At 34.3% G+C, this 12,788-nt stretch overlaps 1 protein-coding gene across 8 annotated transcripts in view; it reads right to left on the bottom strand.

The window, feature by feature from the left end:
• PCLO (piccolo presynaptic cytomatrix protein) overlaps positions 1-12,788 on the bottom strand; it is a 409,272-nt gene that overhangs the window by 377,396 nt on the left and 19,088 nt on the right. For all 8 annotated transcript variants that reach the window (XR_005199165.1, XR_005199164.1, XM_037736537.1 and 5 more), the window contains exon 3: positions 2,079-3,485. Coding sequence is in view for 6 of the 8 variants with exons in the window: in XM_037736537.1 (XP_037592465.1) it covers positions 2,079-3,485 (1,407 nt within the window). In the remaining 2 variants the exon portion in view is untranslated. The remainder of the gene's footprint in view (positions 1-2,078; positions 3,486-12,788) is intronic.

Here is a 12,788-nt window from a genome sequence, read left to right as displayed (position 1 = left end):
TAACCTTCATTCATTCCCTTGATGCCCGGTGAACTTTACCTAGAAACCAGAGGTCACCAAGACCTTATACTAACTGAAAACTTCAAGTACATTAGCATAGTCAAGGTGATCCAGGAATACTAGTTGCTTTTGTTAGATTTTCTTCCCTTCTGAAACATAATCCTCCAAATTCAAAGAAGTTGCCACAGATCAAAAAAATCTGAACAATGACTGACTGTCTAATATGTTCACTCACCATATTTGAAGTATGACCTCATCTAACCTATCAAAATACTTGAGACAATTTAGATTTCAAACTATTCAAAGTACTGAAATTCCACACAGGTCCTTGGTAATTCTCTGCTTCATTCAAGAAATCTTCTTTCCAAATTACCACTTTCAAAATATAATTTGCCAACACATAGAAAATCAAAGATTTCCCTGGAAGGTTTACTGTCTTTCTACCCAAGGAACTGTCATTACAGACTTCCAAATATTGACAAAATTCTAATAATTACTTTTATCTAAATGTATATATATGTACGCATATCCATACACATATATGTAAAATTTAAATTATAGTGCTCAACCTGCACTTTTTACTATGTAAAAATATACTTTAAATGCAAAAAGTATAGTTTTAAGAAATGAAGTTTGCTTTTTAACTGCATTGTGTTGATACTATAAGAATCCTCATTAAAGGGTACAATTTTTTTAATGTATAAAATAAATACAATTGTATTGGGGAAAATATTTCCTTCATAAATTCACAACCAAAAACTGCTCTTCTAAAAGTATTTTTTTTAATTTAAAGTTTGTTTTGTTTTGCTTTTACATTGAATCCAAAACACTGTAAGTAATAATGGTAGTTGTTACCGCTCATGAAGTGCTGAGAGAAACTAAAATTTATGTCCCTTTAAAATGAATCTTAGTTAAAATTATTCATCCTAACTAAAGAGAAAAAAAAATCTACTTAAACTTGTAGCAACAACATTATCACATAGTGTTAATTAGATCAAAGCAGACAAATGCCTTTTTAAAGTAAAACAAATTTTTCTACATATTTTTAAAAAAATATTTAACTCAAGAACATCACCAGAAACAAACAAACTCTAAAGCTTATTTTACATAGATGCTAACATCTGTTCAATTTTTCCATCATAATGAATAACAAAATCAAGGACAGTGGAGTGAAATTATTCCTAAGTATTTTTGATTTATATAAAAGCTTGGAACAATTATTTAGATTAATTCGCAGACTGTTTTTTAAAACATTGTTGTTACTTATCTAAGATAACAGTAATCATTTAACCCCCTAATCTCTCAAGATCCAAATATTGTAATAGCCCTAACATGTTATTAATGTTAATAGATTCATTCTTTTATAACTGTATTAGAAATTCACCATCTGCTTTTTAGTCATTTACACTGCAGAGAAAGTATTCTTATCATCCCATAAAAAATACTTCACATTAGTTATAAAAATCCATATATCTTTTTTTTCTTTCCACAGTTCCTAGTACAGTGTCATCTCATATGGATACCAGATAATATTCCAAACAGAATTAGAAAAAGCCTAGATATAATATATTTGAACCACTATTTTCTACTAGGCAAAATTATTAGCTTACACAAAGTTCTTAACAGTTTTTAACTGTTCTTAACATAATAGATTTTACGGCGTTTATGCATATTCAACCAAACAAACTTCTTTTGTTAATGTATTGCAGAGACTGGAAGGATTAGAGATGGGAATAATACATTAAAACCTTTATTTGGAGTTGACATGTGAAAACCAACTCAAAGCTATGGGTCTTTATTTCATGAATGATTGAATCATTGTTATATTAATTTAATAATTAAGATATTCATTTAACTTAGCTTACTTCATCTTCTTACTTATGGTACATTAACCCAGGAAAGCACAAATAACATGAACTCTTAGTAAGATGGTAAGCTGGTAGTAGGTAATTAAAACTTCTAAGATATTAACTTAGTTTCTTCACTAGAAATGTATTTTTTGCACAGATATTTGGCACCCAAACACTTCAAAATAAACGCATAGACTCACATCCATATATAATACATGTATTGCTTACCTCAGTCAAATGTGGTGTAGGGTTAAATCCACAGAGATTACACACTTGATTCTTGCATTCAGTGCAAGTATTGAAGTTAGGAGGATCCGTAGAACCTATGTTGAGTTCAGTTTTGCAGAGAGGACAGGTTGATTCTGGTTTGGGAGATACCTCCAGTTTTGTGGGAAGGACAGCCTTTTGAGGCTCAGCTGTTAAAGATTTGCTATCCTTAACAGGTGGCGGCTTTTTTTCTGTTTCAGTTCGTTTTACTGTTGGAGCTTGTTCAGCTTTGGGCTCTAATTTTTCAGCTGGAGGGGCTTTTGTTTCCTTTTTCACAGGTATATTCTTTGCAGGTGCTGGTGGTGCTTGACCTGTGGATTTGGGTGGCCCTTGCGAAGTAGGTGGCTGTGAAGGGACAGGGGCTTGTTTCGTTGGGGCCCCTGGTCCACTTTGCGAATGAGGTCCAGGTTGGCCTGCAGTGGAAATTAAATTTGATGCCTGGCTGAAGATTGATGCTCCAAACCCAAAGAGTTTCCCAGTCACCGTCTCTTGAGGAGTTGTAGGCTGTGATTTGGGGGCATCAGTAATACTTCCCAGATTCAGATTGAAATGTCTTGATTGCTCCTGAGGCTTTGGGGGCTGTTGAGGTGTGGGGATAGTTTGGCCAGCGGTTGGTCGTGGGCCAGGGGGTGTTGGTGACCCTTTTGGCATTGGCTTGGCATCTGGTTTAGGAGTTATTTTGGTTTGTGCTTTCTTGGGTTCTTCCTTCTTTTGAACTGGGTCAACTTGTTTTTGACCTTTGCTCTCTGAACTAGGCCCAGGATGTGAAATAATTTTTGAATCTGATGCAGGTCGAGGTATGGCTTTAGAGTCAACTGGGGTGACTTTTTCCCCTGTTGGTGGAAAACTTTGTGAGGGTTTGGCAGAGTCTGTTTTTAGAGGAGGGGTTGTTTTCTCTTCAGCTTGTGACTGTACTTTGGAGCTTGGAATATCAGGTTTTGTTGTTGCTGATGATGAAGATACAAGGTCTGTGGGTGGCTTTACCGTCTTGGGCTGCTTTGGTTTATCATCAGCAACAGGGGCCTTGTCCTGCTCAGATGGGACAGAGGGTTCTTTGGGAGGGGCTGGCTTAGACGAAGAATCTGCCTCAGGAGGCTGCTTGGCCTTGACTGAAGGAGAGCCGTGAAGGGTTGGTTGTTTCACTAGTGGTGGTGGCTTTTTAGGCTCAGGTGCCTTGGAGACATCCTGTTTTGGGGCAGCATCCTTCTTTGGGGAAGTCTGCTGTGACTGTGGGGATGATTTGCTCACTGCTGATGTCGGGGTAACAGGTGCAGTCTTCGGTTTGGGTTGGGGTGATGATGGAACTGGAGCCAGATCCCCGCCTAGAGCTCTTTTCATCTGACAGTTCAAACAGAGCCACTCTTTGACCTAGAAATAATATAAAACAATGGTCACCAAGACAATAATACTGTAAAAACACAAAAATGTTTTCAAAACATGTATGCTGCCATTTGGAACTGTCTCTCATCATTCAAAGTAGAAAATATAGAGAAAATTATTTTAATCAATTGATATTAAAATATATTTTAATGATATTAAAATATAATAAATGAACTTCAGGGACTAAAGTACCCTATATTTTAAATAAAATATAAAGCTATATTTTCAAAATCAAAATATAGCTTTCAGTTTCTGCTAATGGTAATTGTTATTCTTTGCCTTTGATTTACTTAAATTTTGATTATTCCAAGAAATAGAAAACCATGTATAATTTAAGAAAAAGCAAGTTTTATGTTTTTTCTAACAAGCTTTCATAAAACTTGCTTTTTCTTAGATTATACGTGGTTTTCTATCAACGGGAATAAAACATGTTAGATACCATAAACCAGTCATGAGAGTTATTTTCTCTATTGATGACTCATAATCAATGTTTAGATGATATACAGCTCAGAGTAGGATTGCTAAATTATGAATGCATTGCTAATTTTTAAAATATAAATTGTTAACCATGCTGAGTTAGAAAGAGGACATTCTCTATTAAGAAAGTAAATAAAAAATAATAGCACTCCTTCAAATGATCACAAATAGCATGATTTAACAGAGGAAACATGGTTTCCTTAGAAATTTTATGAAGATACTTGAAAAAGCAATATGAGTAAGTGATGTACATATTTGATTGGTGATATATATTTGTAAAGTGTATGCATGTGAATGAGAGGTGTATATATATGAGATATATATATGCACATATAATTGCAAATGTTTTTTGTATTGCATCAATTGTGAGATGACGTGTTTGATACCACACTTTAGAAGATAAGTGAAAAATATTTATGTTTAACATTTATCATTTTTATTATTTCAAAACAATGTTTCCTTATAATAATTTTAAATAATACCAAAATAATTCAGAATGTATAATTCTACCATGATCCAACCTTCTCCACCCAATGTAACCAATGTTAACAATTTGGCACTGAAATTTTTTGTACAGAATGCTGCACAATTTAAAAAATATATAAATATATGGAGCATAGGCACCAGATAAATTTCCCACAGTACAAAACTGCAAAGTGTTCAGGTGGCAAACAGCACATTTTCTATTCTCAGACAATTTCTTTTGAAAAAAAAATTGAACTATTCACTCATAAACATTTTAAAGCTTCTTTGAAATTATTTAAACTCATGTACCAGTATCACAAGACTTATTTTGCATTCTCATGGAAAGTAAACTTATGTTTGGAGAAGGTTAAGAGATTTTCAATTTAAACTGAAATGTTATACTTCTGATTAAAAAACTGAATCAAAAAGTAAAATTATCATATGGCTTAATATGGGTGGTAGGTACATGGATATTCATTATATTTGTTTTCAATGTGGGTGTTGTACACCTGTGTACTCACTACATTGTCTTAACCTTTCTATATGTTTAAAGCATTTCATAAAATAAATAACTCTTTATACATATAAATATTTGAAGTCCTAAAACAATCAAACAATTGCTACTTCTGCAAGTACCATGATAAAAGGCAGGCAAAAACGTAAGAAAATCTTCACTCAATTTTCCTTAATGGAAGGCAATATGCCTATAAATATGCGTCTACCCACTCACCCATATCCCCTATTATCAATGTCAACTCTGCTGTTCTACTATGTGTATTTTCTTCCATAGCCTCACAAGATCACCTCATAATCATGCAGACAGACAAGATAAAAGAAGAAAAATATAATTAAAGACATAATTCTTAAATCTATAGTCACTGACTTATTTCTATAAAAAATCTATTACATGCAAGATCTATATCCATATTAACGAGTTTAAATTAAAAATTTCTAGGATTAGTAATTTTCATCACCATTAATTGCTTTTGTTCTTTTTAACAAGTGTCATAACTAGTTTCAAAATAAACAATACTTATTCTTTTATTCAAATATTTATTGAGCTACTTCTACAAGGCAAATACCACTGAATAAAAGAAGCAAAAATCAGGCTGGGTGCTGTGGCCCACACCTGTAATCCCAGCACTTTGGAAGGCCGAGGTGGGCGGATATCCTGAGGTCAGGAGTTCAAGACCAGTCTGGCCAACATGGTGAAACTCTGTCTTTACTAAAAGTATAAAAATTAGCCAGGCAAGGTGCCGCATGCCTGTAGTTCCAGCCATTTGGGAGGCTGAAGTAGGAGAATCGCTTAAACCCAGGAGGCAGAGGTTGCATTAGCTGAGATCGCACCACTGCACTCTAGCTTGGGCGACAGAGCAACACTGTCTCGAAAAAAAAAAAAAAAAAAAAAAAAAAAAAAAAAAAAAAAAAAAAAAAAAAAAAAAAAAAAAAAGAAGCAAAAAATCTCTGTCCTGATGGAGGCTATATTAAAGTGGAAGAGTCATATAACATCCAAACAAGTGAATGCATAAGACAATTTCAAGGTTATGGTAGATAAAAGTGGGAGCTGAACAATGAGAACACATGGACATGGGAAGGGGAATATCACACGCTGGGGCCTGTTGGGGGATAGGAGGCTAGGGGAGGGATAGCATCAGGAGAAATACCTAATGTAGATGAAGGGTTGATGGGCACAGCAAACCACCATGGCACGTGTATACCTATGTAACAAACCTGCACGTTCTGCACATATGTCCCAGAACTTAAAGTATAATACAAGAAAAGAGATTAAAAGAAAATTATGACATAAAACCCCAATTCAAATTGTTTTAAAAAGAGAAAGCAATTATCTTTAGATAACAGCAGACAATATAGATGGCAGAAGTAGAGCCTCATCATATTTTCTAACAGGATTTTCTGATAAACTTGATTAAATAAAAATTTTAAATATCACTAACCATACAGAAGAAATAAATTTAAAACTTCACAAAAAATAAAGTACAATAAATGAAGATAAGATGTACTTGAAAAAAACTGAATAAACATTCTACATATATGAAAAAGTCTGATGATATTGCAGTGATTCTGTTCTTTCCTGCTAGTTTCTCTTTTTGTTCTCTGAAAAAATGTCTTTGGATGTATTTGGTTTCATTAGTAAAATTCTAAGTTTCTTTGCAATCTGAACATTGGAGCTTCATACATAGCCAGTAGGCTCTAACATTATTTTTGGACAACTGTAAAATTAGAACACTACCAGACATATCTAACGTATGATGTATATCTATACTGGGACACATTTTATCCTATCTTTATTCCAAAATCAAATGATTCACTGTGGTTTATAAATGTATATGGATATACCTCTACCTAAGCAGAGAGTTAGGAGGGTGAGTAAAAGGGAGGTAGAAAATAGGAGTCACTTTCCCTTCAACAGGGAGAGAATTCTGCTTTTCTCCTAATATACCCTTTGTTTGAACAGACTCCATACCCTCATCTTTTGTGCTTTTAATGACCACATTTATTTTAACTTTGATAAACAACACAGAAAAGATATGTGATCCATCAATGTCCCCTCTCAGTGCTAGAATACAGGTTGAAATCATTATCTATAGCTAGCACAATATAAAAAACTTTTATCCTCTTAGGATTTTTAAGAATGTGCTTCCTTTTTATTTAATTCTACTGGCTAAATCTGTTGAAGGTAGAAGTGATTTGTATTTCAGCACTTAACAGTCTTGTACTGAAAAACAGCAGCATTTGCAAGCCCCTGATTCAACTGACAAAAAAGAAAAAACAGAAAGAAAAAATCTTTCCTATATATTGAGTAAATGGAAAAGTCCATAACCAGCCCTAGCGTTAACATCATGAACCACCTTTGCTGTCAGTCAGGTCTTTCACAGTGCAGTCAGGGTGAACAACGAATAGTAATACTCCACTGCTTTCTCAGTTATACAAGTTCAAAATCCTGTAATATTTTTACCACATTCCCTTTATTGTGAAGTGGACTGCTCATGAAAGGTAATTCCCCATTCATTTTCTCACATTTCCAAAGCCACTGTCTCTCATTTGTCCATTATTAATTCTCAAACACTTCACATTTTCACCGAAAGCAACCTGCTTAATACAACCACTCCCTTTCAAACCTCAATGCCTCTATCTATGAAATTAAGATTTTGTACAATGTTCTTATGCTAGTACTTATGCCATTTTGCTAATTCCAAGCCTGCATCTCCCAAAAAACTCAAAACAACAAACTGTCAAGTCTTATTTATAGTAGTCTATGAATCTCCAGCGTATAAATGACCCTTTAAGCATCCGTTATGTTCATAAATATTTTTTGAACTGGTTTGAATTAAATAAATTTAAAATGTTTAACTGTGCTCTATCTCCCACTGTTTAGCCAATCTGTACAGCATTCCCAAGATGCATGCCATTCTCCTCAGAACCCTACTTTGTACCTTAGGTCACTGAAAATCTATTCTCATTTTGATTCAAAATGAAGAGTCTCTCATAATTACAACATCTGCTAGCCATAAGTATTTTTCCTGCCTGGAGATCTTGTTTTGGAAGTCTTGTTTCACTTCCAAAATTAAACCTTTATCTCCAATACTGAGTAGAGGTATACCTGCTGCCAGTTACACATAGTACCTATAATGTACTTGGTCCATTCGTTCTACATGATTGGGTTTTCATCTACTATAGCCATGAATTAAAATCTTAGAAGATTTTAGTCCTTATCACCTCCCCATACCTGCCTGATTCATAGAAGATAGAAAAGTTAAACAATATCTGCAGCTATGCCTGATTCATAGAACATGATTCTCACAAAGATTTCCTAAACAATTTCCCAAGTGCCCTGTCAAAAGCAGCAACATTATACTACAATCCACATTCATTCCATAAATGGTGGGAGAAATGAAATAAACTATACCAGGAGAGACTACAACATTAACAATATATCCTGAAAGGACTCTTATTTCAATATGCAAACATTTAAAGGGAAGAATCCAACTTTCTTAGATAGATATGTCAAGCCTGAACTTTTCCTAAATTCTAGATTTTATATGACAAATAAATAAGGAAAAATAGCCATCTTTGTTTCCCTACCTATAGCCTTACATAACAGAAGATATATAAATGAAATTCAAGGTCTGAAGACACAACTGTTTTATGAGCTACTTAAACTCAATTATCTCTATGGAAAAGAACAAAAGAAAGGCATAAAAGTATTTATTCCTTTAGTCTTCTGATTTAATGAACAATATAAATGGGGGTAAGAAGATGATCAGAAAGGATTTCTGCTCATTCTGAGGCCACCATGTATTCTAATGTGGATCTGCATATAATTCCAACACACCTGTCTGCTTAATTCAATCCCTGCAGTTTTATTTTGTTAAACCTTTGTTATGCATAAGAGGTGTCAAATATAGTAATACAACTTCATTGGCTAAAGCCTTTCATAGATAATCATAAGAGTCCTATTTAGATTTTCAAGAAGTACTACTTGAAGGTTTAAATTGTGAACTTCACATGAAGAGTATCAATTAATGGCACCACTTTAAAAAAAGTATCAAATCTATTGATTACCAAAAAATTATATTCTGATTTTTAAGAGTGTATCTTCAACAATGACTCAAAATAATCAACTTGATATATCTAAGCAAAGAAGTGAATTGGTAAATTTGGGAGTTTCAGAATTAAAGCATATTCCTGCTCAGAATTATTATTAATTTATTAAGATTCAAAACAGAATGGAAGCCACACCCCAAACACAAAATTCCAGAAAGCATAATGACTAACATCCTCTCTTCTGTGTAACTCTAACTGGAAAATTTAAACACATCTACATAATATTCATAATATGATCTCTGCTCAATTATATAGCAGTAGTACTTGGAATAGTGAAACATCAAAAGAACAAACACGATGTTAGGAATTTATATTTCCTTCTTTTTGTACTGTTCACATCAGCTGTTAAATAAATTTTCTTCAATTGTGTTCTTTTCCTGCCTTTGTAGAATAAAACCTGTTTGGCTTTTACTTTTAAACTCATGACAACTAAACTTTTTTGAAAACTCTAACATCTAAATGAACTCTTTACTCCATCAAAGCAGTATCCCCATTCTCTCTTACCTGAGTCCTGATTCCCAGTCAACCGCGGGCTCCTCTCAGGTTTACCTAAATGCTATCCATATTTTACAAACCACATTGAATTTCCTCCCTTATGTATTATTCTATTATCAATTAACGCCTGCTGTTTCTCAACTATTACAGTACCATTAAACCCTGAACCACAGCATTTAAATTCAAATATGTAGTGGCTTACAGTATTTTCCAATTGTTTCCTCTTGCCTTCTTATATAGACTTTTAAAAAGAGCAAACACTGCCGGGTGCAGTGGCTTAAGTCTCTAATCCCAGCATTTTGGGAGGCCCAGGCAGGTGGATGACCTGAGGTCAGGAGTTCGAAACCATCCTGGCCAACATGGTGAAACCCTGTCTCTACTAAAAATACAAAACTTAGCCTGGTGTGCTGGCATGCATCTGTAATCCCAGCTACTAGGGAAGCTGAGGCTGCAGAATTGCTTGAACTTGGGAGGTAGAGGTTACAGTGATATGAAATCACTGCAATCCAGCCTGGGAGACAGAGCAAGACTCTCTCTCAAAGAAGGAAAGGAAAGGAAAGGAAAAAGGAAAGGGAGAGAGAGAGAGAGAAAGAAAGCAAGAGAAAGAAAGAGCAAACACTTATGCTTACTCTTACCTCTGTGTTGGATATCAGGTAATTTTTAGATATTATTTAATGGTAAACTATTCAAAAGGTTTTTCTCCCACTTCTCATCACATTATTTAAAAGTATTTATTGAAAACCTTCTATTATTTTGAATAACAACAAAATATATAATGTAACCAAACAAGGTTTGATAACAGATTATGTTGGACTGCTTAAGCCACATGAGCTCCCCCACAGATCAGTTCAGTTACTCCCCAAGAGCAGTTTGGATTCAGATGACTCACTGCAGTTGACATCTTTAGCTATTCATATTCATGCATAATTTATTTTGGTTAAAAACTAGACACTAGCATTCCTGAGAACTGTAATGACATACTCAGCAACTTAATAAAACAACTTTCTTTAAAATAACACATCCAGAAATTTAATGGATATCTCCTCTCTTAAACTGCATGGATTACGATTTCTCCTGTGTAATTCATTAGCCATAAACATACCTTGTAAAACATAAACTAAATATGCACTCTTTTCACCATAATAATACTCACTGAATGCTAGCAATAATATTGCTAAATCATTACAAATAGGATCAAGTGATAAAAGCATATTTCAATATGTTTTTCAGGATTGTCCAAAACAAAACAAAACAAAACAAAAACCTAACACTTTCAGCAAAGCATAATTTATAAAATAATTACAGTACACGAACATGAAAGTGTATCCATACTGTATCACAATTACACAAAGAGAGGAGGCTCTCAAATTAATAAATTGAACTTACATACATTATGCATTAAAACTTCTAAACTGCCTCTCATATGGTGAATTCAAACTTTTACACCTCAGTTGACTAACACACACCTAGGTCTATCATACAATATTGCAGCCTGTGATCCAATGGTTCCAAAGACAGTGTTTATGTAATTATTTGACAGTTTATTGCACTGTCCTCTTATTTTTTCATTTAGAAATAACAAGGGATTACATTTGTGAAAAAAAAATCAAAGGTCTGAATATGAACTCATTCTATATGCTGAAAGCAGCATATCTTTAAATTATATCAGAGGCTCAGTAGAATTAAGCCAATTACCTGCATGTTGACTTGAGAAAAAAATTAATATATTTTTAAAAATATATGAAATGGCCAGGCACAGTGGCTCACACCTGTAATCCTAACACTTTGGGAGGCTGAGGTAGGCAGATCACCAGAGTTTGAGATCAGCCTGACCAAAACAGTAAAACCCTGTCTCTACTAAAAATACAAAATTAGCCATGTGTGGTAGCACATGCCTGTAATCCCAGCTACTTGGGAGGCTGAGGCAGGAGAATCGCTTAAATCTGCAAGGCAGAGGTTGCAGTGAGCAGAGATCATGAGCCTGGACAACATAAGCAAAATTCCGTCTCAAAAAAAAAGATAAAAATATATAAACTCTTTAAATAGATTAGGGCTTCTATAAAAAAAGAATGTTCATAAGGAAATTTTAGCCTAATTTAGCTCTCTGTGTATAGACAACTTTCAATTATTAAAATTTTACAACTAGCATATGTTATGACCATTTAAAGGTATATTTAGGAAAAATCTCTTTTTAAAATTATGATCAATCTACATTACATTATTTTAAGAAATGTTTTTCAGGGTACAAAATTAATGTGCAAAAATCACAAGCATTCCTATACACCAATAACAGACTTAAAGAGAGCCAAATCAAGAACGAACTGCCATTCACAATTGCTACAAAGAGAATAAAATACCTAGGAATACAACTAACAAAGGACAAAAAGAACCTCTTCAAGGAGAACTACAAACCACTGCTCAACTAAATAAGAGAGGACACAAACAGATGGAGAAACATTCCATGTTCATGATTAGGAAGAATCAATATCATGAAAATGGCCATACTGCCCTAAGTAATTCACAGATTCAATGCTATCCCCATCAAGCTACCAATGACCTTCTTCACAGAACTGGAAAAAAACACCTTAAAATTCATATGGAATCAAAAGAGAGCCCACATAGCCAAGTCAATTCTAAGCAAAAGAACAAAGCAGGAGGCATCACACTACCGGACTTCAAACTATACTACAAGGCTACAGTAATCAAAACAGCATGGTACTGGTACCAAAACAGAGATATAGACCAATGGAACAGAACAGAGGCCTCGGAGGCAACACAACATATCTACAACCATCCAATTTTTGACAAACCTGACAAAAACAAGCAATGGGGAAAGGATTCCCTGTTTAATAAATGGTGTTGGGAAAACTGGCCAGCCATGTGCAGAAAGCAGAAACTGGACCCCTCCCTGACACCTTACACTAAAATTAACTCCAGACGGATTAAAGACTTAAACATAAGACCTAACACCATAAAAACCCTAGAAGAAAATCTAGGCAAAACCATTCAGGACATAGGCGTAGGCAAGGACTTCATGACCAAAACACCAAAAGCGTTGGCAACAAAAGCCAAAATAGACAAATGGGACCTAATCAAACTCCACAGCCACAGCTTCTGCACGGAAAAAGAAACAGTCATTAGAGTGAATCGGCAACAAACACAATGGGAAAAAATTTTTGCAGTCTACCCATCTGAAAAAGGACTTATATCCAGAATCTACAAAGAACT

This window comes from Cebus imitator, unplaced genomic scaffold, assembly GCF_001604975.1.
Source record: "Cebus imitator isolate Cc_AM_T3 unplaced genomic scaffold, Cebus_imitator-1.0 Scaffold26, whole genome shotgun sequence".
NCBI classification, from domain to species: domain Eukaryota; kingdom Metazoa; phylum Chordata; class Mammalia; order Primates; family Cebidae; genus Cebus; species Cebus imitator.
Note: the sequence above shows the minus strand (reverse complement) of the source record. Positions and strands in the feature narration are given on the sequence as shown.